Below are 27,202 nucleotides of genomic sequence, written 5' to 3'. Positions count from 1 at the left end.
CAACGTGTATTGGGACCCCGCGGGGGATCGACCCTAAAGAGTTCTCATATTTTGAAAGATGAAAGCTCTCCGCTGCTGTGTCGCCTCGCAGCCCCCGGGCGAGACTCGGCCTGGCCCCAATATCGATTCGCACGTCGCTTCCGTTTCACCGGAACCTGCAGACTTATGCGACGATTGTTTCCCCGAGTATCCTATCCATTGTCCATCCGAAAACCGACGATTATGGCATACAAAGCTCTGGTCACGTCGATGTTTCGTTCAACTCTCTTTGCGGGCGAGGATTTTTTTAAAAATACTTAGAACGGACAACTCTGCGACGTTCTACATTGTGACGTTGAAATTGAAGAGCTACAAAACATTTGTTAGCTATAACAAGTAGAAATAATTGCAGCCAATATTTTCGTATTTATCTTCTAGATTGGTGGACGACAGATGCGTGGTTTGTCCCGAAGCTGGAGACTTGTCAAATCCGCCAAAGAAGTTCAGAGGTAATTTTCTACATCAATTATAAATATCCAGTTGTGCTTCACGTTTAAATATCTAAGTACATACGTCCCGAAAGATTGATCGATCGTTTCTTGGACATTTTCTTGAAATTTATTTGATTTGTGTTCTTAACTGTTCATGAGGGATTGGCGTTCATTGTCGTTTTCAGATTGCCTCTTCAAAATATGTCCTATGAACCGTTATTCTGCCCAAAAGCAGTTTTGGAAGGCCGCAAAGCAAAGCGCGAGCGGTACAGATGCTGTGCTTCTCAAGAGACTTCACGTAAGTTAGTTTTGCTTATAATTAGAACTCACGGTTAATTGTTCCGGGACCTTTAAACTTCGTCGTATGCAAAATATAGTACAGTCTTGATCTAAGCGCAATCCTCGGGTCCGTGCTGTGACGTAGATCGTGTAGGGGTACTATTTTCTTGTGACCGCGTCGACCGCGCCGAACGTATTGTCCTTGCCACAAAAGAAGCATGAGGGGACCAATGGTTAGGCTTTGACGTCACACATTTTAGCCAATAATTCAGCTAGAAACGAAAGTGAAAGTTCCATAAAAAATAATGAAAAATAAAGAAGTTTTGTAATTTGATTAGTAGTGGAGGGGATAGGCGAACTGACTAAGATCGTGTAGCTCCGTTCGGCTTATTGATAGATCAAGACTTTGCTGTAGTACAGTTACAGAATTCATAAAACGTTTATTGCATGTAAGCAGGCCGCAGAGCTTTATGGAATAAAAATCCGCAGTCTAATTACAAGTTTGACCAATTAGATACAGTTTGTCTGTTCAGCACAACAGCTTTTCTCGAAATGAGGAATCTACTTTCAAATTTTATTATCGAAGTTCGTACTCTTTCTTTGTCACTAAAAGTGCTTGTAAACTTTTCAGCACGCCGCCGAAATAGAAAAGAAGCAAAATGAGACTGAAAATAAGAAATTGCTGGGCAGCGTGGTCTCCTATGGCAACGTCGTCCAGGTAAGATCCTGTTGTTTTTCTAACATTTCACTATATTTTTACATTGCCCCAGTTTTACCGCGAAGTAAATTAATTTACCTCGTGCTTCACGCCCGAGGAGGTCATTTAAGCTTTGTGCATCAAGGACACCGGCTCTTACGCAAACTACGTTCAACCCTTTTTTGCGCGATGGGAAAATCTAGGTACAAACAGTTTTGGCTTCGAGGAGACATAAGAGTACACAGGACACATTGTAAACACAAAAGAACGGCACAAACTATAGTGCACTGACAGTTTAACCAGCACAAACAGTGCGGACCAATTTATTTTTAATTCTGCTCCAAATGTAGAGTAAGTTGTCCTACTATAGAACTATCATCAAAATTGAAATATTCCGGTCGTACAGAAAATTTCGTGCTGGTTTGATTAGTAATAGTAAAATATAAAATATAATGACAAATTGGACAATCTTTATTATTCTATAAATAGTTCGGAGAAACTGTTAAGTCTATGAAGCAAATGTTGTGTTTTGCTTCTAGAAAAATAGTTCATGTAATTATGATAGAGCAAGAAAGCAAGAAATATTTTTCAAAATCATTACAAACAGTCCGATAAAAAATACATGGAAGGAATAAAAAGCTTTTTAATGAAATCAAATTATTTGAGAACTCGCAGGCCCCGTTAACCGTATTGATTCATTACAATACTGTAACCTGCGCTAATTTTAATGTGCTCGGTAATGGCCAGCAACTCGATGCAGTTTTAAATAAGTGAATAAAAAGACTGTGCTTTATGCTACGTGAACGTTTTTTTATAAAACACTTTGCCATGAAGTACGAGCCAAAGTCTACATTAATGAAAATTATAATTACTTTAGCACAAGCTTCATAAAATGCGATAAAAGCTCTTAGTTATGTCGTATTTGGGTTTCCAAGAGACCTCGAACAACGATTCCATTTAGACACCGTTGCGCACGTTGTGCAAACTATTTTCTGCAGTTTTCTTTCTTTTTGAAAGTCGAACAGATAGCGGTTTCCGGAACGACGTGTATTCTTACAATTAGGTTCGCCAGTTGGGTCTAATTTCCGCGTGGTCTGGCATTTATCGTAAAAGCAACGCGGGACCGGCCACGATAAGCGATCGTCAATTACGCGAATCTACTTCCTTTCTCTGGTATCGAGGTCGCTAAGCTGCCGCGGAAGGCGTCGCCGCGGCGCGGCGCGGCGCGGCGCGGTTCCGCTTGTAAACAGAGAGCTTCATCCCTCGCGAGACCGTCCCCTTTAATTGCATATTGTTTTAAGTATATGATCGAATTATTAATCGGATCGGCGGTCCCATTATTGTCAACAAGAGGGGAACGACGTTACCGCCGAGTGATACTCGGCTCTATGTGTTCTGCAGAAGCGAAAGGTGAAGCTCCCTTGAAACGGAAGAGGCTGAGAACGCCATTAGTCGTCTAATTAACGTGATCCAATCATGCGAGCGGGGGGCGACTTCGCCTGAATGTCAGGCTACTTCGTTAGATCCCATTTTCTCACTGAATGATGGCATATTTAAAAGTTAACACAATGCGAACACACTGCCAGTAGACGTCAGACGACCTCCTTATTTTTCCGATTTCTGCAGAACCCCTGAAGGTTGCGTTAACACGGTTTCCCTTCTGGAGAAGATTCTCAACAATTCATTTATTATCGTTTGTTTAACTTTGACACGTTTGGCACCAGTACGCTGTTTGTGTCGGCCACAGTCTAAAAAAAAAAAAAAAAAAAAAAAATCAAAAATACCCAACGGATAATTGCAGCATGTGCTAGAATAAGTTCAGAAACAATAAGACATGCACGCGATGCAGGGATACGAAGATTGCAACTTTGCATTGACGCAAACATTCATCAATTCGAGCATCTCCCGTAATGTAATAAAGTTTATTTTACTGCCATATTTGACCTTGCACGACCTTCAATGATAACTCGCTGAATTCGTCTCAACACTGGCTATCACGTCGCGATAAAAAAAAACATAGCATTCCATTTAAAAAGATAGGGTTGACCTTGAAATCTCCCCTATGCCTCCACCCACGCAGAAAATGTTTGTGTCACAATATATCCCCCTCTATACCGTGTAAGTTTTCTACATAACATTTGTTCATATTATTACAAATAACGGCAATATTCAAACTGGACATAGTTATCGCCCCACCCGGTATAGGGTTCCCAATAAAAATCACTGACTTTTGTCTAACTTTTGAGCCGTTGAGTAAGGCGATACCTTAATTAGGGCTAACGAGCTGCTGCTCGTAGATGTTCTTGTTATCCCTTGTTCGAATAGTGTCGGAGATTGCTTCATCACATGTACCCTGTTTCAGCTGTTGCACCTCAAGTCCAACAAGTTCTTGACGGTGAATAAGAGGTTGCCGGCGCTCCTCGAGAAGAACGCGATGAGGGTCTACCTGGATGCGAACGGAAACGAGGGCTCCTGGCTGTACATCATGCCGTTTTACAAGCTGCGCAGCGACGGCGATAACGTCGTTGTCGGCGATAAAGTGATTCTGGAACCGGTGAACGCCGGCAGGCAAGGTCTACACGTTGCGGCCAATTATGAGCTGAGCGACAACCCAGGCTGCAAGGAGGTAAACGTCGTGAACACGGCCACGTCGTGGAAGGTGACGCTGTTCATGGAGCACAGGGAGAATCAGGAGGAAATCCTGAAGGGCGGAGACGTGGTTCGGTTGTTCCACGCTGAACAGGAGAAATTTCTTACGATGGACGAGTACAAGAAGAAGCAGCACGTGTTCCTGAGGACCACTGGTAGAACCAGTGCCACTGCGGCTACGAGCAGCAAAGCTTTGTGGGAGGTCGAGGTGAGAACAGTTCAACAGTTTTGTAACGTGGTTTCATAATTTTTTTTAAACGAAGAGACCTGCAAATGTCGGGTACCGGATGGTCGGGAAGACCCGAGACGGGTTCTCGAAAATTTCGGGATTCATTATGTTCGAGATCACTAATATTCTCGGGAATCCTGAATATTCTCGAGAACCCTAATCTGCATGGGAATTCCGATATATTCGAGAGCCCGGTCCCGGCCCGACATTTTCGAGTTCTCGCACACCTCTTTATCAGGTTACACTTCATCTCTGTAGTCGCAAAAGCTGATTCTAAATGGTTCGAAGCTGTTATTTCAAATAAAAGTGGTTCGATTGAACAACAATTATCGGGATAGCGAAAAATTAATGTACCGTTACATGTTGAAAAAACTTAGGAGGGTGTGTATATTTTCTACCCCCAGGAAACTCGCCCTTAGAACTTATATTCTAAAATGTTAGTTCTCCTGAACTATTTCATGCACCAAAATTTTCGGTGAACGTCTGCACTGGTCTCGGAGTTAACAGCTTGTCGTACTTTATGTGCAACTCTTTTTATACATTTTGGAAGGTTTTGTATTTGATCGACGGTCATTCTTCTTTACAGGTAGTGCAACACGATCCGTGCAGAGGAGGTGCTGGTCACTGGAATTCTCTTTTTCGATTTAAACATTTAGCAACGGGTCAATACTTAGCCGCAGAGATAGACGCTGACGAACCACGCGAAACCGCAACAGGCAAACGTGGTAAGACGGATGTGAATTATTTAGACTACTGCCGATGAATCTCTTCAGGGACTCTACAGGCTTCGTTAAATTGTAAAATCACATTCCGATTTGGATCTCTAAAATGTACTCGGGGCTACCTCCATCTAGACCTGGCCTAGGCAACTTGCGACTCCTGTGGAGTGTAGATGTACACGCATACAGTCGCAGTCACGCGGTCACGCGAGACAAAGCATGAAATACTTGATAGCGGGGGAACCGGTACACTGATAGTGGGAGTCGTGAAGCGACAGCGGGGAAGAAGTTGCTCGGGCCTGATGACCTAGGCATTCAAATCTCATGCGGATTTTTATAAAAATTCCCATTTCTACAATTAACTACATAGAAACTAAAATAAGGGGGTGCTTTCTTCAAATAAAAATGTTCCTTGTAGTGAAGATATAATGAAAGTATTACTAACTTTTGTTAACATATATCATAAGCGAAATTCTTTAGTTTTCTTCCCTTGAAAAGTGGGTTTACTCTGAATACATGCGACATCGATTATGTAGTCAAAGTCGTGTATATTTCACAGATATCCAATGTGTACTGAAAGCTCAAGTATAATGTACTTTTATTTGCTTTTATAGATCCCCCAGGATCAGTGTACAGATTGGTATCAGTTCCGCACAGTAATGAGATCAGTACCTTATTTGAATTAGACCCTACAACGTTGACGAGGGGCGATAGTTTGGTACCTCAGTCATCCTTTGTTAGGTTACACCATATATGTACAAATACCTGGGTCCATTCAACAAGCGTACCCATTGACAAAGATGATGAGAAACCTGTTATGTCAAAGGTATTCATCGTTAAATATTATAAGAAGATATCACTGAGTTAATAAAAAATGTATTATATACACACTTTTTGATCAACTCGATATTATTACAATACCGAAACATCTTAAGTGTAATTTTTCTGTAAGGTTGGTTGTGCGATTAGCAAAGAGGACAAGGAAGCGTTTGCTTTGAGGTCTGTATCGCCAGTTGAAGTGCGAGACCTTGATTTTGCAAACGACGCCTGTAAGGTTTTAGCTGGAATAAGTGGTAAATTAGAAATAGGCACGATCTCCCACAACGAAAGACGAGCTGTAACTAGTTTACTGCAGGATATAGTGTACTTCATAGCTGGACTAGAGAACGAGCAGAATAAGTCTGAAGCTTTAGAGTTAGTTGTTACTAATGCAGTAAGGGACCGACAGAAGTTACTGAGAGAACAGTATATACTCGGTCAATTGTTTAAAATACTTCAGGTATAACGAATTGTCTTTTTATTGGAGGTGTGCGAGAACCTGAAAATGTTGGGTCGGAGCGGGTCGAGAATTCTATTTAGGGACGGGTTGACGACCCGATGCCGATCTGACATCTCCATCTCCCTTCCCGATCATCGGGTACCCGACATTTTCAGGTTCTTTCACATCTCTACTTTTCACCGACACTTTTATTCTTCAATTCTATATCAATAGTAAAAATGATGATCCACAGGCTCCGTTCTTAGAGTCTGCAGAGGGCGAGGGACCATTTCTTAGAATAGAGGAACTGAACGATCCTAGGCATGCACCATATAAGTATATGTTTCGTTTGTGTTACCGAATTTTAAGACTTTCACAACAAGATTACAGAAAGAACCAGGTATTTTGTTTAATAATAGGTGCATCTCAATTTACATGTTATTAACGCAACTCTTACAACGTAGGAATATATTGCGAAACACTTTGCCTTCATGCAAAAACAAATTGGATACGACATCCTAGCGGAGGACACCATCACTGCACTCTTACATAATAATAGAAAATTGTTAGAGAAGCATATTACGGCTGCAGAAATTGAAACGTTCGTGGGTCTTGTTCGAAAGAACATGCATAATTGGGAATCGAGATTTTTAGATTACTTGTCGGACCTATGTATTTCTAATAAGAAGGCAATAGCCGTGACTCAGGAGTTAATTTGCAAGAGCGTGTTGAGCGAAAAGAATAAGGATATATTACTAGAAACTAGGTAAGGTAAATCAAGTTTCTCAACGGTGCTTGCTTCGTTGATACATGTTGATGTATAATCAATGTTCTAGGATGATGAAAACTCAGGTTGAGGTGGAGGAACTTGACGAGAAACAAGAGAACGGTGAACCACGAATCACTGTTGTCGAAGAACTGGAAGTATTTCTTCTATGGAAGAATGCAACGGTTAGCGTCTATATATGCCAGAATATTTATAAAATTTGTTTGAAGTTTTTAATATTGGTGATACAATTTACAGAAGTCGACGTCTTTGAATGAGTTATCACGGGGAGCAAAATTAGGCAGTGTTCACGACGTAGCAATATTAGACTATTATAGACACCAGTTAAATCTCTTTAGCAATATGTGCCTGAACAGACAGTACCTAGCTTTGAATAATTTATCACCGCATTTAGATATTAGTCTTATACTGAAGTAAGTCGAACACGTTTTACCTCTGAATTGTCTGCTTTAATGCTGCAACACAAACAAAACTTCTGATTAAATATTTAGGTGCATGGAAGATGAAACAGTGCCATACGAGTTGCGAGCATCTTTCTGTCGACTCATGTTACATCTGCACGTCGATAGAGATCCTCAAGAGCAAGTAACTCCTGTGAAGTATGCACGCCTATGGTCTGAGATTCCTTCGAAAATGAGCATTAATGAGTATGTAAAAATGTAACGCATGGAATAGTTATACGCATTAAGAAAGATTTATTTAATGCATATGCTAATTTCAGCTATGACGCGAATAGAATGCGGGATCAAAATAAAGAACTCGTTCGTGCTAAATTTAGTGCCACTATAATGTTCGTGGAAGATTATTTATGCAATGTGGTTGCAAAAATGTGGTCGTTCGCAGACCAAGAACAGAATAAACTTACGTTTGAAGTAAGAAGATTAAATTCAATATCTAAGACACAGCGTTCTCGAAGAAACTAAATTACTCAATATTTTAAATTAATTTCAGGTAGTTAAACTGGCACGCGATCTAATTTACTTCGGATTCTACAGCTTCAGCGACCTGTTGAGACTAACTAAAACGTTGCTAAGCATTTTGGATTGCATTTCAGAAAACGATACTGCAGAGAGAAAAATTCCAACCGGTGAGATTGACTGTAAGTTGGTCATTTACGATCATAACATCTTCTTGTACATACACTAATTTTTTCAACACAGTGTGTTGTAATTAAGTGTTGTAATTTCTTTCATAAATATACCCAATCAAAAGTGCTAATAATATATTCCAAGTAGTATTTATGCACAATTAACTTTGTAGAATAGTATACCCAATGATACAAATACATGTACCAAAGTATGCACATATAAATGTAATTAACTGATTTCTTCTACAAACTTCTAAAGCTGAGTCTACGGATTCTCAGGAAACAGGTAATGCATAACTACAAATTAATAGCAATTTCAGGTTCCTTAAGTAACGGTCCTAAAATGACTAAGTTGAACTATTCATTTATGTTAAAATATCATTTTCACGCAACATCGATTGGATCATATTAATTTCATTAACCGCATGGTTACCTTCCTCCTTACGTGTTCTACATTCCACATGTGTTAGTATATGTAGATATGTTGCTAGTTTTTGTGTACTATCAATATCATTTTCTCAAAATTTCATTTAATGTCTATACCTTTAATTGGATCTTGTTTATATGTATATGTATAACTTCTTTAACTATAATATTTATAATATCACATAATGAGATTACTTCTAATAATTCTCATAAGATACAGTCGGGGATCAGATCAAGTGGACACCCTTTAGAAAACTAATAACTTTTCTAAAATTGGGCCGAACGACTTGAACTTTTTTGAAATGTTAGAAGGATTAGTTTGTTGGGTAATATATAAAGAAGATTAATTAAACATTACTATTTTTCGAAATTGTTAAGAAAAATATGAGGGTCACGATTTTTAGTTTTGATTTTTATCTGTGGCTATGACGACAATTTTTAAAAACTCGAGTGGTTTGATCCAATTTGAAAGAAGCTGTTAGTTTCAAATGGTTTCCACTTAATTTTGTCCTCGACTGTATATTAAAAACTTAGTAAAAGATATGCTTTTAATAGCCGAGGGTGGAGTACTGAGATGTATTGGAGACATGGGCGCAGTAATGACAAGTCTGACATTGGGTTCAGCCGGACAAGTGCTAGGGGGAAGTACATCTCCGAGGCCAAAACCACTTTCACAGAAAGAATATCCACTAGTGATGGACACGAAATTGAAGATAATTGAAATCTTACAATTCATTCTTGACGTTCGATTGGACTACAGAATATCCTGTTTATTAAGCATTTTCAAGCAAGAATTCGACGAAACTGAAAAAGCCTCTAGCGATTTGAGTCCTGGTCAGAAAACCATCGATTTGGAACTAATTGGGACCCAAGCAGAGGGTATATTTGGAAGCAGGTAATACATCATTCGGCGTTTTTATTTAAATGTTAGATAAATATTTTGTAATTTATGCATTTTAGTGAGGAGTGTGTAGCGCTAGACTTGGATGGTCAAGGTGGCAGGACATTTTTGCGTGTTTTGCTTCATTTGGCGATGCACGACTATCCTCCATTAGTTTCTGGTGCACTACATTTACTTTTCAGGCACTTCAGTCAAAGACAAGAAGTTTTGCAGGCATTTAAACAAGTACGTTATATCATCTTCGATACTACAAGTAAAAAAATGAAGATAGTGTTAATTAAAGGTTTACGAGAACCCAAAAATGTCGGCTTCCCGATGGTCGAGATGGGTCGAGAAGGCGTCGAGCTGAAACGAGACGGGTTCTCGAGAATTTTTGGGATTGCCGAGCACATTCGGGTTCTTCTCATATATTCGAAAATCTCGAAACTTTCGACAACCCTTCCCGAAAAAAATTCTTGACTCCTCCCGACCTGAGAATTTCGAGTTCTCGCACACCTCTAATAGAGAACGTGTGTGAACTATAGATGGCAGTCATCACACACACCCTATATTAATAGAGATATTCTAGAGGATATTTTTTTCTAAATAGGTACAACTATTGGTGTCTGATAGCGATGTTGAGTCTTATAAACAAATCAAATCGGATTTAGATGTTCTACGACAGTCGGTTGAAAAATCAGAACTTTGGGTGTACAAATCTAAAGCGGCAGAAGAACATGGAGGTAAGAAGAAAAGCAAGGAAGAAGAAGATGATAGAGCTACACCTCGGAAAACACCACCTCACTTATCCACGTCTGACAAGAAAGGTAGTAATAAGTTTGAAAAATGATTGCTTCATGAAAAATAAATAATATCTGCAATTATAGGATCCGCAATAGATTTAGACATTGGTCCTCCGTTGCACACGGACCAAGCTGAGGAATATAAAAAAATACAACAGATATTAATTCGTATGAACAAGCTATGCATTCAAACGGTGGGTGGTCAATTGAAACCACGGAAACATGAGCAAAGACTTTTACGGAACGTCGGAGTACACACTGTTGTATTAGATTTACTACAAGTTCCATATGATACCAAAGAGGACGTTCGAATGAACGAGTTGATGCGATTAGCGCATGATTTTCTACAGAACTTTTGTTTAGGCAATCAACAGAATCAGGTTTTGTTGCATAAGCATCTGGACTTGTTTTTGAATCCTGGTATACGCGAAGCGCAAACCGTGTGCAGCATTTTTCAAGATAATTCTACTTTGTGCAATGAAGTGAGCGCTAAGGTTATACAACATTTTGTGCATTGCATAGAAACTCATGGGAAACATGTACAGTATTTAAAATTTCTTCAAACGGTAGTAAAAGCTGAGAATCAGTTCATCAGAAAATGCCAGGAAATGGTGATGCAAGAGGTGAGTAATGAAGCGTATGATCGTATGCAAAAAGGCTTCGATGTATTTTTAAAATATAATTATTTTGTAGATGGTTCAATCCGGTGAAGATGTTCTTGTCTTTTATAATGACAGAGCTTCTTTTAATCATTTTGTGGAAATGATGCGGTCTGAAAGGCACAGAATGGATGAAAGTAGTCTATTAAAGTATATATCAACGATACACATATCCATTTAGCGTTTCTCCTATATTGTACAATTTATGAGATTATTTTTTTAGGTATCATGTAGAATTAGTGAAATTATTAGCTTGTTGTACGATGGGGAAAAATGTTAACACAGAAATTAAATGCCACAGTCTTTTACCATTAGATGATATTGTTGCTATGGTATCGCATCCAGATTGCATACCAGAAGTAAGTTTAGCGTTGACCAAGAATCTATTTTTATCAACGATAAGTTTCTTGAAATTTGTTTATCTTTCAGGTGAAAGAAGCATATATAAATTTCCTCAATCATTGCTACATTGACACAGAAGTGGAAATGAAAGAAATTTACACGTCGAATCATATGTGGTCGTTGTTTGAAAAATCTTTCATTGTAGACATGGGTATAATAGCGACTGCCACGCATGATCGTGAACATGCTGATACCACTCTGGAAAATTATGTGACAGGTTGCCTAATGAATATCATTACGACATTCTTTAGCAGTCCGTTTTCAGATCAGAGTACTACAGTGCAGGTACCGTATTTATTTGTTACATTCTCTTATGTTAAATTTATAATTTTGATTTCTGTAAACTGTTTTCATGAATACATACATTCTACCAAGTTTACGGTGTAATCAGTACAAGCCTCTAACAGAAACTTTCAAATTAACGTTAATATTTGTGTGGTGGATATGGCACCTTTTTTTGAGTATGTGAGCACACTGATACATACATGAATATTTATGGAGTTGAAAGAAAGTAATCTTTTCTTAAATGTATTTATGTGATCTTAATTAAAGCACAACTGTTCGTATTTTCACATAACATCATGTTTTGCTGTTCATTCTGTGAAAAACGTGTATCTTTAACTACTATATACAATTAGAAACTGTGGCTTAATGTTTTAAGCTTTGGATAATTTCTCAATTTTGCACAAGAATATACATACACTAAATTCAGAAAAATTGGTTTCTCTTCCGGAGAAATGTAACTGTAGATTCTTACAGTAAAGGTGCTTCTATCCCTTTATGGTGGTTTCTATAATTTTATGAATATAAAATCGAATAATTTGAACTCAAATAATTGTTGTGTTTCATTAAAAAAACTGAAGTTCATCGAAATGGAGGTAATTAGTAGATACAAATCTGAAACTGCTAGTTTTGCCTAACGTAAGAAACTCGAACTGCGTACTTGTATAAAGAGAAGCTTAGGTAAAGATATGTGACCTGTACTATAGTAGATCATAAGTATAATTATAATGGTACCATGTAAACGTACTTTTAGGCACTTATTCTATAAAATATGGGTACGACTAAATAAATTGATATATTGTAAGCGTACGCAACACAATTGACACATACTTAATTTCGCGCGAAATCTATGCAGACATTCTGATTATTTTATCTGATGATTTCTTGCTTTGCATGATGAACACATTAATTGGAGTTTTCTTTGAAACCAAGTACATATCACGAACACGTAAAGCCATTAACTTTTATTTAAATACATTCACTTCTGTTCTTGTTTTAGCGATATATTTTATTTTTATTTATTTATTTTTTATTTTGCCTATTATAATACGGTAGGCCAGAGTGTATTGATAAATTGATTACCATTACGGTAATATAATTATTGATGTGTGCTTGGTAATTGGTGATTGCATCAGCGGCATGTTCTGTGTTTTTGGCATGCTACACCTGGCCTTCTTTGACTCATCAACATTGGTTTACTGGGTCTGGGTGCTGGGTCTATATGGTGGTGGGTTGATTTACTAATAGAAACATCTGCACGAGGCTAGACTATATTGGAGCATCAAGGAGAGTGACCGGATTACCGATAATAATCTTACTGGCTATGTGAGTATCCAGTTAAAATGCTCAACCGGTATTGAGCACATGTAAATACACATTTATACTAACACGATACATGGTGAAATGATGCTAGAGAATGACATTAGACGTGAAATTTCAGACTGGTGAATAGATTTATGGCATTGTACACAGAGTAGGGTGGAAATCGCAGATAATTACCGAAATGAATATTATATTCTTGTTACCAATTTTTTCACATATTTGTTGGATATGAAATGTTCGATTTTGTAATGCAAATGTTATGAAGCGTTTCGATCAAGAAATACTATTATAATCTATAGGTTCATTATACATCATGTTAAGATACAAAGCTAATTCTTAATATCCTATCTTCAATCTTTATTTAGATGACTAATTTTACTTTTGCATAAAGTTTATTTCAATGCCAAACAATGTGATTGTTGAGTATTCTTTTTATGAGTGGAAAAATAACATATTGACGATAGCATTATGTGATGATTGGTCAAAATGTGTTGATCTACAAAATGTACAATTAACACACTATTAATGAATGACCTTAAACATTGAATTTCTATGGTAATACAATCAAGGGACTTGTAATTCATTGATAGAATATGTTGATTAGAATGATGCTTAGTTCGATTCATAAGTTCATTTAGAAGAAGATTATGTTTGTTCAATATTACTGTTAAAAATCAGACATTTCATATGCGACAACCTAATAGAATCATCTCTATTTAGGTTGTACTTTGATTTCCGTCTTACCTAGTATACAGGGTATCCCATTTGAAGTTTTGCACGTAGTTATTTCCCAAATCATAGTTTGTTGTAAAAATACTCCAAATAAAACTTACTCTGATTTGGGGGAGACATCTTATGGTGGTCACAAACCTTCTCTCAGTGGACGTGCTTTCGTCTATCTAAGCTAAATTTTGGACGGCACTAAATGACCTTGGGAGACAAAAGTATAGGTCAGTGAATTCGTCTCGGAATAGGCTACATGCTTGCCTAAACAAAAACACACAGTTCCGTATGAAAAAATTGAAATCTTAGAATCACACGTCCACCTGGAGAAAATTTGAGACCACCATACAATGTCTCCTCCGAAACAGACTAAGTTTTACTTCACATATTTTTTACAACGAGCTATAGTTTGGGAAATAATTGCGTACGAACCTTCAAATGGAACATCCTCTATATTTTCTGTTAGAATATATGTAACTTGTCAATACAAAACGTTTCTTGTACATACATGTCTGTATAATACAATAACATGAATATGTAAAGTACAGTAGCATGAAGCAAGAAAAATTCTAAAGAAGGAGCATATACTTTTACAGTTCTGGTTAATGATTTATAAGTACAAATGATAATATGTATTATTATAGAGTTATACTAACACATTCACTGTCCTTATTGAGTAAATTGTAAGCCTGTTAGTCAAACTACCAGAAATATTAACAAGTGTTCTTTTGTTCTATATACTAAAAATATTTTCTAATTTACGTGCTTTTAAAACTTTTCTATTCTACATATTTCCCGCAGCATGAATCTACGAGTCGATATTTACAAGTCTCCTTATCGAGACTGCTTGGCAATGAGTGTGTTATAGTGAATGCAGAAAATAACACAACTAATACTAAATTCTTTAATACATTAAAATGAATGCATATATTTTATGTACTTTGGATTACTATAAATAGGGCTTTACGTTTAAAAGCTTGATTTACACAAGAAAATACAAAAATATGTAAATAGTATAAGTTACAGGAGTATAATAATGTATACATTTTTGTACATTGCGTTTATTGCTCTCATATTTTAGATGTTTTATTGTCCTGTAACAATATTAACAGAAATTTGGGTTTTTTTTATAACAGACACGACAACCTATATTCGTTCAGCTGCTACATGCAGCTTTTAAAGTATCACAATGTGCATGGTTAAATGCTGGACAAAGATTCAATGTGGAAAATTGTATAAGGACATTGTCTGATGTGGGTGAGTGAATATTATTTTAATACTGTATCAATACTGATTAAAACTTAGTAGAATATTATTCTGACCTTAAACAAATTTTCCTTTTCCTTTCATTAAAAATCTTTCCTTTTTTTTTTCTAATAGCCAAAGGCAGAGGCATAGCTATACCAACAGATTTGGAAAGCCAGGTTGCTTCTATGTTTAATAAAGCAGCAATGCTCAGTAGACAAACTAGCAAATGGCTTCAAGCTGCTAAACAACCAAAAATAGAACGCACTCAAAGCCAGGTAATAATATACACTATTTGGAGATTATTTAAGCTTCCAAATACTGTTACTTTCGAGAGAAATATTTAATCAATTTGTAATAGATTCAATCTTCAAATATTTAGAGTGACTTAATTGATGAGGATACTAAGGATGAGGTAAAAGTCACTCATTAGAATTTAGCATCTTGCTAGTTTGATACAGCTTAAAAATATTAGTGCTTTAAAGCTAATAACACTGCTCAATACAAATATGGGTTTCTAATTTTCAAAGATGTATTTTATAAATTTTTGTGTGCCGAATACGGATGTGTACGTTTTTTGCTGCTATGTAATATTTAAAAAAAAAAATATTTATCAAAAATATATATTTTCTTATAAAGCGCAAATTAGAAGTTAGAAATCCGAAATGAACTAAACAATTATTGGACAGTGTAATTGGTCAAGGATGTGTAGCGTAGATATACCTAAAGCCACAATACTTGTTATTATTGAAACAGGGTAACGTATTAACAATATGTACGTATGTACGATATAATTAAAGTATTAGAATCATTAAATGAGGATCACTTAAAAGGTATTTTAAGTTTGTACTGCTTTGTCACACTGTAAAGTCTGAAGTAGCATATTTAATGACGCACATTGCAAAATGAAATATCGGGAATATCCAATTAAGGGGCTAGTGACCTGTATTAGAAGAGAGTGATTGCACATTAGAAGCAATGATATGTATACACGAAATTAACGTAGGATAATTAATATTTATTTAGCTAATGCGTTTGGACCGAAGCATTATAGAAGGTTTACAAGATATAGTGTCATTATTGGAAGAGCAATTGAAGCCATTGGTGCAGTCAGAATTATCTTTATTAGTGGACATTCTCTATCGACCAGAATTATTGTTTCCAGCAGCAACCGATGCTAGAAAAAGATGCGAAAATGGCGGCTTTATACGAAGGTAACTTTTTCCTATAGATTAACTTATATATTCCGTTTTTTGTTATTTTGATTTCTTTTTTAGATTAATCAAGCACACAGAAAAATTACTCGAAGAGAAAGAGGAGAAATTATGTGTCAAGGTGTTGAGGACTCTCAGAGAAATGATGGCCATAGATCCCGAATATGGTGAAAAAGTGAGTTTCACAGAATTGTGTTTTGCATGGGCTACAATAATCATTATCATACGGAAAGACACAATAATGTGGAAAAGGGCATTCAGTTGTTTCTCAAGAAATACTGTAGTTATTAATTAATGGTGACGAATCTTCCAGACATGCTTAAAGCTTGTTGTTTATTGAAGTAACATTTCCAAGGTAAACATTATGCGCGCATTTATGAATGTAAATGTAATCTTCGCTCTTGAATGTACAGTTTTATATGTATTACAATTATGTTATTATCATTGTTATAGCCTTGTGTAGACCTTGTAGTAGCTGCGACACGTTAACAGGAAAAATTATAATTAATGCATACTTTATGATAATATTAATATTTATTTTTGCAAACGATTAAGGATCTACGTGTTGGGTCGTATCAAAGATAGATTTCAAGTACCAAAAAATTCATTGCATTTTAACGAATTCTATAGTATTCAGTTTCTGGAGCATGTCCCATTCGATGAGGATTCGATGCCGTTAATTAGCACCGCACCATGTATTATTGGTTGAACATGTTACCGTTTCAAGTTCTTGTTGAACCTAAAAGTTTATGAAAATTTGTGTTTCCATATCCACTTGTATTTTACATGTTTGCCGAAAAGCTAAATGCCCATATGTTTCACGGCACTTTAGATGATCAGTACGCAATATTACATACATATAAAAGTTTCTTTAGTTGGCAACATAGAGACCGCAAATGAGATAAGACGCAATTAAGCTTTTCTGAATTACGCCATAGAGAGTTAAATAAACAGTGGGTGAGTAGGTTTCGTAGAATAGATATGTAGGTAAAGATGTTTTCATGCTGCAAACGAAGAGCGAAGGTGTCTCGGCAGAAGAAGAAACAGAACAGCAGACCGAGCCACAAGTCGGAACAGACTGTGTCGACGAGTCTGAGACTCGTCATATGACTCAGCAAGAGCGGGTAAAAATTAAAAGTAGATAACAACGGTAATTTGTGGGCACAACGTATATAAATTGGCAATACCAATTTGATTTATATTTCTGAGAGTTTATCTCACCATCACTCTATCGTTATTTATTGTACGTATACAGTGTGAATTACAAGAAACGCACACGGAAATATAATACATCTCATCCTTTGCACTTCGAAATCACCTCTGGCGAAACAGTACTAGAGGTGTGCGAGAATCCACACCTCTTTTTTGTTTTTCGTTTTTCCAGAAAACTCTTAGGTCACCTCTAGAATGATAATCACATTTCCTTTTCTTTCAAATTATTGTGACTTTGTAATATTTTTTGACTTTATGGACCACTCGTTTTTCAACAAATGATCTAAATTTAACAGATAAAACATTGCCATCGAATAAGCCAGTTTATGTATCAACACGTTACTAATAAAGGCAAACAATTATGAAGAAAAGTAATAATGCTTTCCACATCCATTTTTTATAAGATTGCAACTTCATATAAATTTTTTATATTTTTTAATCCATCACAAATACCAAATGTGTCGTTCCTTACAATTTGCACTGTATATTTATGAAATCTTCAATATTGAACATCTTTTATTGTCACAAGTGTGTATGCACACGCATAGGATGTCCAGCTAATGAACAAAAAGTTTGTTAGTGTGTTTTACTGTTAAAACCACAGTAAATATTTATATCTTTCAATTGTATGAAATATGCATATTTAAACACACTTTTATTATTTGCTACTGCTTGTAAAGAACTGACTTTACTACATTATATGATACGATCGATGAAATCTGTATAAGTACAAAAATAATGTACGTTGTGTAAGTTCCTTCTGCATGTGCTTGAACAATTTTCTTACATTCACTAAGTTCGTGCTCTGCTTTTTAACTTATCTTCTCTTGTTACTTTTTTTTTAGTGGACATAGCATAAGCATAGAATAGATATTGGATTTTATACTTGAAGTAATTCTGATTTACGATAGGAGACTCGTTTGTTGAAAAAGTATTGAGTCTTTTTTTTTAGAATGTGGACGGTTGGAATAGATGTTTAAGTGGATGTTCGAATAAGTTGAAAAATATTCAACTTATCGTGAATCAAAATTTATAGATTTATAGCATACCAATTCATGTAGTGTAAAATATCTCTTTCCAAGTACATCTCAGTATGGGCATAGAGTTTAGAAATAGAAATAAGACAATTTATTATATTTAAATATGTATATACACTTCTTTTACAGATAGGGTGTACCAATACGTCATTAGATACCTTACTGTTAGCAATTATAAAGTTTTACGTGTATGTTAAATAGAATGAGAGCAGCAGTGCAGATTATTCGAATAAAATCATTACAAATTAAACAAAATTATTTACACAATTCGTTTTGTGAATAATATCTTCACTTTTGCTTTACTAATAGCTGTATATATTGCCACATATAATATAGATCGTTTAATATCAAATAGTTCATTAATTTTGCTGCTCCCATGTACCTAATTACTCCTTTTCATTTTGTAATGATGTACATTTAAACTATTTGTACTCTACCCGAAAGTTCTCAGATACCTGAATCTTTAGTGTTGTGCATTTCTTAACATACGAGTATAATATTTTTTACACAATTCTGATTGCTCTGAGAAATTAGAGTTAGTATTGCATTTTACCGAAACGTAAAATTGATTAGGATTTCTTATAGACACAGTACGAAACGCACAAATATCTCTGATACTTTAGTGCACAGATAATGTAAATACACAATTTATCTACTTTTATTATTAGACAACAGGCTAGGTAAACATTTTTATAATATATTGCAAATGGTGCACGGCGATACCCTTTGGAACATACTGGATTTTTATTAAATTCTGCACGATGTATTGGTACATCGCAGTTAATCAAGCCATATTTCACTAAACTAATGTACCTTTTGTTTCCTTTTCCCCAGGGAGATGTATTGAGACACAATCTTTTGGCTCGCTACTTTGGGAAATCGTTCATACAAAAGCCTGAGAACGTAGAAATTGGAGTCTCCCACGCTGCTCCAGTCACACATGGGCCAGGAGGTATAAACAGAAATTTAACAATATTATTCATGTGCTACTATATCGTACTTGCTTATTAAATATTTAATCCCTTGCAGCCAAACTTCTGAGCCGAGCAGGCAGGACACTACATGAAATACAAAGTCATCTTGATCGAGAGGGCGCATCAGACTTGGTGGTCGAATTAGTAATCAAAAGTGTCCATTCTCCAAGCATATTTGTGGAAGCTATAGAACTTGGTATCGCCTTATTAGAAGGTGGAAATCCTATCATTCAAAAGAGTGTGTTTAATAAATTAATGGGTGATGATTTGAGCCAGTCATTTTTCAAGGTAAATTTGGGTCTCTAAAAGGATCCCAGCAGTTTCATTTATAAGATGAAAATCGCGTGTGAAATTAATTTTCAACGTTAAGACAACTAGGCTATGCGCTATCGAACGAATCTAACAAATATTGCAAGTTTCGGACTGACAATCACACTGGCAATTCATTAATCACTCCATATTGTCACCAACATTTTTAGGTGTTTTATGACAAAATGAAGGACTCTCAGCAAGAGATTAAGTCTACTGTAACAGTGAACACGTCTGACATAGCAGCTAAGGCTCATGAGGACAAGGAGCAGAGTAAGGAAATCGAGAAAATCTCAAAGAAACGTACATCAGGTATAATAGAATGGCATTCCAATTATCTGCGTTAATATTTAGTTTACATTGATATCTTGTATCTATGTAGCGAAACCTAACGGAATCGTAATAACGGACGAGTTACGGGAAGAATTAAATCAGGCTGCGTCGTCTACAGTACAAGCTTTCGCAAATGTTCGCAATCTGGCTTCCGGGGAGGATGCAACGACCAATGCAGCACTGGGAAGTGCATTGGAAGATATGATTGCTGAGAAATTGGAGAGGCACCGTACTGGAGTGGGCGCAGAAAGAGACGAAGGTCAATTAAGCACGAAAGTACTAGTAATGCAACCAATTTTACGGTTTCTGCAATTGCTGTGCGAGAATCATAATCGCGATTTACAGGTAATGCTTAAACCTATAAAAGCCGTCACACACTATCCGTCTTGTTGTCCCTTTTGCTTGTGCAGTCATAATTGTACCATAGTGAGTGGGTTCGACTATGTTCGTGACAGATTGTGTGTGGCGGTCTTGATATACACATTAGCCGTATATTAAGTGTTTAATAATATTTGTTTCTGTTATAGAACTTCCTTCGCAATCAGAATAACAAGACAAATTTCAATCTAGTGTCTGAGACACTTATGTTCTTAGATTGCATTTGTGGCTCAACTACTGGAGGATTGGGGTTGTTAGGATTATATATTAATGAGCACAATGTTGCATTAATTAATCAAACGTTAGAGACGTTGACTGAGTATTGCCAGGGACCATGTCATGATAACCAAAACTGTATTGCTACTCACGAATCTAATGGATTAGACATAATAACCGCGTTGATTCTGAATGATATTAATCCTTTGGGAAAGACTCGAATGGATTTAGTGTTAGAATTGAAAAATAATGCCAGTAAATTGTTGCTAGCTATAATGGAAAGTAGAGGTGACAGCGAGAACGCGGAAAGAATTCTATATAATATGAATCCCAAACAATTAGTGGATGTCGCGTGTCGAGCATTTCATCAGGAATCGTTGGACGATGATGGCGATGTCGATGATTCATCCACCGACGGGGAAGATGGAGTGTCACCAAAAGAAGTAATCATTTTTGAAAGATAGTTATATTATGTATAAACAAGAGTATTTTAACACGAATCTAATTGTCTTTCAGGTTGGCCACAACATTTATATCTTATGTCATCAATTAGCACAACATAACAAAGAATTATCGTCAATGTTGAAGCCATCCGAACAAAATAATGCGGACCCTAAGATTAATAAAGCTCTTCAATATTATGCTACTCATACAGCTCAAATTGAAGTACGACACTTATGCGTATATTATGTTTGCACATTGTATTATTTGCTAATATAATAACATATTATCAAATAAATCTTTTTCAGATCGTTAGAAACGACAGAACCTTGGAACAGATCGTATTCCCAATTCCAGAAATCTGTGAACTTATTACCTTGGATACGAAGATCAAAGTCTTACATACCACAGAGCGGGATGATCAAGGATCAAAAGTTTCTGACTTCTTCGAGCGAACTGAAGACATGTTCAATGAAATGAAATGGCAGAAGAAACTTAGGGGTATGATATATCTTAACTTTTCAAATGTAATCTCATTATTCATATCAACTTTTATCAAACATGTAATGGTGTACTTTTCTATCGTAGGACAACCAGTACTATTTTGGATGAGCAGTTACATGTCATTATGGAGTAATATTTTATTCAATTGTGCAGTACTCATAAATCTTATTGTAGCTTTCTTTTACCCATTCGTGGATACTGTGCCCAGTAAGATTTTAAGTCTTTATCTTTACACGTTAATGAATATTTTACGCGTATATATATTCCTCTCTATTTTAGATTTAAGTTCGCACTTGTCCGGTCTCATTTGGACGGTAATGTTTTCGTCTGCTGTCATTGTTATCACATTACCAAGGGAGTCTGGTATACGCACGTTAGTGGCGTCAACAATATTAAGATTGATTTTCTCTATAGGACCAGCACCGACGTTATGGTTACTTGGTTTTCTTACGGTGAGTATAATATCATCCGTAACAGATATGTAAAAATTAACTCTTGTATATGAAATTGATAATATTAGCGTACATGTCAATTTTGTTTCAGATTGTATTAAAAGTAGTACATCTTATAAGCATTATAGGCAATCAGGGCACTTTAGCAAGGAGCTTAGAGCAAATAGTGACGAATGTTGAACTTTTGTATCATATATCGTATCTTATGTTTTGTGTTCTTGGGATTTTTATGCATCCATTTTTCTACTCAGTTTTAGTAAGTATTCTCGTACAGAAATGTAACTTTACCTCTCGATTCAAAATTTACAATTGAATTTTTTCAGCTTTTTGATGTAGTCTATCGCGAGGAAACGTTGCTCAATGTAATCAGATCTGTTACGAGAAATGGACGATCTATCATACTCACCGCTGTATTAGCATTAATTTTAGTTTATATGTTCTCCATCATCGGTTTCATGTTTTTCAAGGATGATTTCTTAGTATCCGTTGATGAGGATATCTTGTGTAAGTGTATATTCTAGTATTCTAACGTAATACAAGTACATGGATAGAAATAAAGCATTTCTTTAATAATTGCAGCATCATATTCAGAAGCAAATACAGGAACATGCAACGCTGTGGATAATGAAAAATGTGAGGCAACTGACACAGTTTCTCGATCCGTTTTAGGAGGTATATCAGCTATTTGCTATAATAGATCATTAAGATATCATTTCTTAAAAATCATACTTTTAATTAATTACAAAAAACTTCTGCAATCATAGTGGCGGATAGGGACAAAAATGCAGATGTAATTAGTATCGGCGGGGAGTTAAAAGAACGATCGTGTGATTCTTTGGTAATGTGCATTGTCACAACTCTAAATCAGGGTTTAAGGAATGGTGGAGGCATTGGCGATATTTTACGAGCTCCTTCCAGTACGGTAAGTAAAGAAATATGAAAAACTGAAGGAATTGTAAAATTTGAAATGTTATTTCTGATTTATCCCATTGCAGGAACCGTTGTTTGTTGCCAGAGTCGTATATGATTTACTATTCTTCTTCATCGTAATAATTATTGTTCTGAATCTCATTTTTGGTGTCATCATTGATACTTTCGCTGATCTCAGATCGGAAAAGCAGCAGAAGGAGTTAATACTGAAGAATACATGTTTCATATGCGGTAAGCGTGAGGGGTGGTTAGAGGAGGAGAGGAGGGGTAGGGAGCAAGCAGATAGTTGGGTGGAAAGGATGGAGAGAAAACTGGAGAATGTGGAGGAATGGATAGAGAAAAAGGGAAGGGGGGGACAAGAGGAGGGGAGAAAAGAGTATGAGCGAGAACGGGAAAGAGAGGAGATCAGGAGAAGAATAAGAAGGTTAGATATTAGGCAAGACAAGAGGGAGAGAAAGGGGAAGAGGAATAACGTGGTTGTCAGGAGGATAAAAGTGGAGGGAAGAGACACAAAAGAAGAGATCAAGAAGTTATGGGAAAAGATGGAGCTGAGATACGAGGGCGTTAAAGAGGTGAGAAAGATAGGGAAGGTAGGAAAAGACGGAAGAGGGATGGTTCTAGTGATGATGAAGAGTAGGGAGTACAAAAGGGAGGTAATGGAGGGGACGAAAAAGCTTAGGGGGTCGGACGAAAGGATAGGCGATGATCTGACGGAAGAGGAGAGAAGGGCAAGATGGAAGATAGAAAGGGAAGTGGAGAGGGAAAGGAGGAAAGGAAGGAATGTACAGGTAGGATACATGAAAATGTGGGTAAATGGGAAACTGCGGAGATGGGATGAGATCGAGGAAAAATGGTTGGAGGAGCAAGGAGGTGTTAGGAATGGAAGCAGGGGGTGGGGGAAGCTAGGAGGGTGGCAAAGGTATGGATTAGGATGAGAGATGAGGACGGGACGAAGGAGAAGGAGAGGAAGGTTGAGGAAGGTGGATGAATGGAGAAAGAGCATGAAGGAAAGAGGCACGGGAGAGGTAACATAAGGAGTGAAAGCGTAAGAATGGAGTGAAAGAGAGAGCAACCGGAAGAGGGGGTCCAGGAGGTCTAGGGAAGGATGTGTGAGGTTAGGGAAGGGGGGAGCAGAGATGTGTGTGTGTGGAAGAGGGAATAACAAGAGCGCGATGTGGCATTAGTTGTGAGATCTCTCTCTCTCTCTCTCTCTCTCTTTCGTATATATAGGATAAGTTAGGTTAAGTGTAAGATTAAGTCTAGGTTAAGAGCGATCGAAAGGAGGAGATGTATGTAAGAATTGTAACCCCGAGGGGAATCAATAAATGATACATACATATGCGGTAAGTGTTGTTTTTCATATGAATATTGAAATTAGGCGAACCCCCTGGTGCATACTATATACTACTGATGAAGTATGGGCCCCGAATGCATAACTACGGCACTGGGAGAGGGGGTAATATCGCGTAATGTAAAGGTGAGAGGTCTATAGTGGTGATGGGATTATAGTTGAATGTAATCTAAAGTTAAATATATCTTTTTATGTTCTAAGCCGCCTGTGGCAACTACATCTCACACGAAAGGTGTAATGTGATATTGAATTTATCCTTTTTCTTTTACAGGTTTGAACAGATCATCCTTCGATAACAAAACAGTGTCGTTCGAAGAACACGTGAAGCACGAGCACAATATGTGGCATTACTTGTATTTCATTGTTCTGGTGAAGGTGAAAGATCCTACGGAATTCACAGGGCCTGAGTCGTATGTCTACGCCATGGTGAAGGTAATAGTCCATAGAGCTTCAAAACATTGAGTCGTGCTTTAACTTTTAAGCTCTGTGGACTTTTTACAGGATCGAAATTTGGATTGGTTCCCGAGGCTGAGGGCGAAGTCTTTGGCAGCGGACGAGGGAGAAGGTGAACAAATAGAGTTAAGAAGCTTACAATCACAATTAGAATCTACGCAACAGTTAGTGAAATGTTTATCTCAACAACTCACCGAGCTTCGTGATCAGGTAAACCAGCTCTGTTTTACAGGGAAACACTTGCTTGGACATTAATGTCAATTAACGCTAGAAATTCCAGATCTGTAGAAACGCTTTACCTACTAGCATGAACTTAATAGGTTTTTGAATACCAAAAATTAAGAATTAAAAGGTTCTTCGTAAATTCAGTAATATAATCTAATAATTTCTTTTGTGATTGTTGCTCAGAAGAAATTCCAGATTCCTTTAGATATAATTATCAAGAAACATATTCTTCCAATGTTTATAAGATTTTAAAAAGTCAATCACTTTTAAGGTTTGGTATTTCTAGTGTTAAGCATGTCTGGATGCATTCAAAAATTAGAATAATAAATCCTTGTTCATTGATGTGTAATAATGATTTCCATTTTAACTAGATGACGGAGCAACGAAAACAGAAGCAGCGGCTAGGCCTTTTAAATTCTGCATCCGCGTATATACAGAACGCACCCGCGTATATACAGAATTCACCCGCGTAAGCATAGGTTGTGCCCGATATTTCATTTACTTTATAATTATACATGAATCTCTATTTGATACTCCGAGACGATATTTGATGTATAAATTTTTGGGTGTTCTTGAGAAGCATTTAAAGACACAGGACAGTAAGATTAGGGACAACACGAAGGAGTGTTTGTACAGCTTTGTTCTTACATTTAAAGATAAATTTTTCGCGTAATACAGCACCATTCGAATTTATTACGGACTTATATCGGCACCAAATCAATTATCTACTGCAAGAGATAATTAACTGAAATCATTTTGGACAATTGTTGAATGTATGTGTTACTTAACTATTAACGAGCGTGAAGAATTTATTATTTTAAATAGATGATTAAATGATTTTTATTATAATTTGAGTGAATATTCAAAAGCGTGCATGGAAGTAGGAATTTATAAATTAACATATCTAGAATTCATAATGAGATTTTAACGTTTTTGCAACGTGTTTGATAGATTTTTAAGAATGTTACTGTTCCATGAGATGGACATATAAAGTAAATGTCGAGTATTCTATTTTATATGTTAGCGATCTTTTTGCGGTTGTGTTAGATTTTTAAATTTGTAAAATAGAAATACGTTTTAATATATTTTCTTGTTGATGGAGTAATTAAATTTGTTCTTGTAAGAATGGGTCCGTGAAACACATTTTCAGATTCATTTGATATGTGAATTATTTCGCATTTTGTAATATTCATGTCCATATTATTAATTGTCAAAGTATACTCAAATTTTTAGAACATGGGCGCAAAAATTCTATCACAAAGTAAACAAGTTGAATTAACATCGAAAATTTTTTCATTATATTGAGAGAAAAAATTCTTTTTAACTAGCTTTAACAAAATCAGCACAAAATTAAACAGTCTATTCATCGTTGAATATTAGTTTGAAATAATTTAACAAATTATTGATCATACAAATATTGAATTCGTCCATCGGAGAAGCAATTGATACGGTATACATGGTTGATAAACTATTTATTGTACCACAATTGTCTCTTTCTCTTGAAATCAGGTGCCAATAGGTATGTAAATCGATTATCGAGTAACCGTGATTAAAATGATTGTTCAATTGATTACACAGTAGATCATCTCTGCATCGTTAATCATAGATATTTCCTGCAGGTCAATGTCAATGATTATCATTGTGTAGTTACAACCACGTAAATGTAAATTAAGTATAATTGTACCAGAAACACGATGAGCGGGAATAATGATCAAATCATTACGCATTTATTGTTAGTGCAACTACTACGTCATCGATTGACTTCAAATCATTTCCCATTAACCCGTTTGCCTGGATGATATCTAACATTCGATAGTGTCTATAGAAACTTTATATATACATATATATACACACATATATGTATGTATACGGATATCTTGTATGTTGATAATTTTTTTAAAAATAGCAAAGTTATTATAGGTGTAATGTACATATATGTTGTTCGATGTGATCCACTTCCTGTTACTACTCGTACGCGTAGTTAGGAGTGCAATTGTTTAACTCAGAAGTGTCATTTCACATTTTGTGCCAACTTTATAAAATTTTAATAAGGTGTTATTTAATGATCTGTAATCACGTGCGCCTGAACGCGAACGAGTTACCTGTAGATGTACATGTTTCATATTTCGAATGTAGAATGTATAAAGCTATTACCTATTATAGATTGTATCGAAACTTGTATGTGAATAAATTGTTCTTTTTTAATAAACCGGCTTTCTCGATTACCCAGAAAAATTTTCAATTGTTCAAAACTA

General features: G+C 36.2%; 2 protein-coding genes across 9 annotated transcripts in view; both read left to right on the top strand.

Moving 5' to 3' along the window:
* The window catches only part of LOC143352485 (inositol 1,4,5-trisphosphate receptor-like), a 71,538-nt gene extending 44,768 nt beyond the window's left edge, over positions 1-26,770 (top strand). Inside the window, exons 3-47 of one of the 8 annotated variants that reach the window (XM_076785000.1) lie at positions 418-488; positions 656-768; positions 1,381-1,467; positions 3,809-4,303; positions 4,911-5,049; positions 5,658-5,869; positions 5,996-6,322; positions 6,555-6,701; positions 6,766-7,067; positions 7,138-7,252; positions 7,326-7,501; positions 7,580-7,735; positions 7,810-7,960; positions 8,040-8,187; positions 8,435-8,461; positions 9,157-9,496; positions 9,562-9,727; positions 10,092-10,308; positions 10,369-10,907; positions 10,978-11,093; positions 11,167-11,302; positions 11,373-11,630; positions 12,876-12,953; positions 14,810-14,930; positions 15,054-15,196; positions 15,945-16,132; positions 16,196-16,307; positions 17,149-17,256; positions 19,216-19,333; positions 19,411-19,643; positions 19,835-19,976; positions 20,047-20,342; positions 20,525-21,034; positions 21,108-21,257; positions 21,341-21,533; positions 21,621-21,743; positions 21,816-21,988; positions 22,080-22,244; positions 22,312-22,492; positions 22,568-22,660; positions 22,753-22,910; positions 22,984-23,149; positions 24,541-24,701; positions 24,771-24,932; positions 25,319-26,770. In XM_076785000.1, coding sequence (XP_076641115.1) covers positions 418-488; positions 656-768; positions 1,381-1,467; positions 3,809-4,303; positions 4,911-5,049; positions 5,658-5,869; positions 5,996-6,322; positions 6,555-6,701; positions 6,766-7,067; positions 7,138-7,252; positions 7,326-7,501; positions 7,580-7,735; positions 7,810-7,960; positions 8,040-8,187; positions 8,435-8,461; positions 9,157-9,496; positions 9,562-9,727; positions 10,092-10,308; positions 10,369-10,907; positions 10,978-11,093; positions 11,167-11,302; positions 11,373-11,630; positions 12,876-12,953; positions 14,810-14,930; positions 15,054-15,196; positions 15,945-16,132; positions 16,196-16,307; positions 17,149-17,256; positions 19,216-19,333; positions 19,411-19,643; positions 19,835-19,976; positions 20,047-20,342; positions 20,525-21,034; positions 21,108-21,257; positions 21,341-21,533; positions 21,621-21,743; positions 21,816-21,988; positions 22,080-22,244; positions 22,312-22,492; positions 22,568-22,660; positions 22,753-22,910; positions 22,984-23,149; positions 24,541-24,701; positions 24,771-24,932; positions 25,319-25,420 — 8,314 coding nt within the window. In that variant the 3' untranslated portion in view covers positions 25,421-26,770. The remainder of the gene's footprint in view (positions 1-417; positions 489-655; positions 769-1,380; positions 1,468-3,808; positions 4,304-4,910; positions 5,050-5,657; positions 5,870-5,995; positions 6,323-6,554; positions 6,702-6,765; positions 7,068-7,137; positions 7,253-7,325; positions 7,502-7,579; positions 7,736-7,809; positions 7,961-8,039; positions 8,188-8,434; positions 8,462-9,156; positions 9,497-9,561; positions 9,728-10,091; positions 10,309-10,368; positions 10,908-10,977; positions 11,094-11,166; positions 11,303-11,372; positions 11,631-12,875; positions 12,954-14,809; positions 14,931-15,053; positions 15,197-15,944; positions 16,133-16,195; positions 16,308-17,148; positions 17,257-19,215; positions 19,334-19,410; positions 19,644-19,834; positions 19,977-20,046; positions 20,343-20,524; positions 21,035-21,107; positions 21,258-21,340; positions 21,534-21,620; positions 21,744-21,815; positions 21,989-22,079; positions 22,245-22,311; positions 22,493-22,567; positions 22,661-22,752; positions 22,911-22,983; positions 23,150-24,540; positions 24,702-24,770; positions 24,933-25,318) is intronic. The other 7 variants (XM_076785002.1, XM_076785001.1, XM_076785003.1 and 4 more) reach the window with 7 other exon arrangements.
* Positions 23,218-24,531, top strand: LOC143352486 (uncharacterized). Its single transcript, XM_076785008.1, has 2 exons — positions 23,218-23,943; positions 24,297-24,531. The coding sequence occupies exon 1, from the start codon at positions 23,218-23,220 to the stop codon at positions 23,851-23,853; it is 636 nt and encodes a 211-aa protein (XP_076641123.1). The 3' UTR covers positions 23,854-23,943; positions 24,297-24,531.
* Positions 26,771-27,202: the final 432 nt, after the last annotated feature.

The sequence above is a fragment of the Halictus rubicundus genome, chromosome 3 (genome assembly GCF_050948215.1).
Source record: "Halictus rubicundus isolate RS-2024b chromosome 3, iyHalRubi1_principal, whole genome shotgun sequence".
NCBI lineage: Eukaryota > Metazoa > Arthropoda > Insecta > Hymenoptera > Halictidae > Halictus > Halictus rubicundus.
Note: the sequence above shows the minus strand (reverse complement) of the source record. Positions and strands in the feature narration are given on the sequence as shown.

What these genes read in the sequence shown, in the direction of transcription:
- LOC143352486 (XM_076785008.1), top strand. Translation starts at nt 23,218, where the DNA reads ATGGAGAGAAAACTGGAGAATGTGGAGGAATGGATAGAGAAAAAGGGA.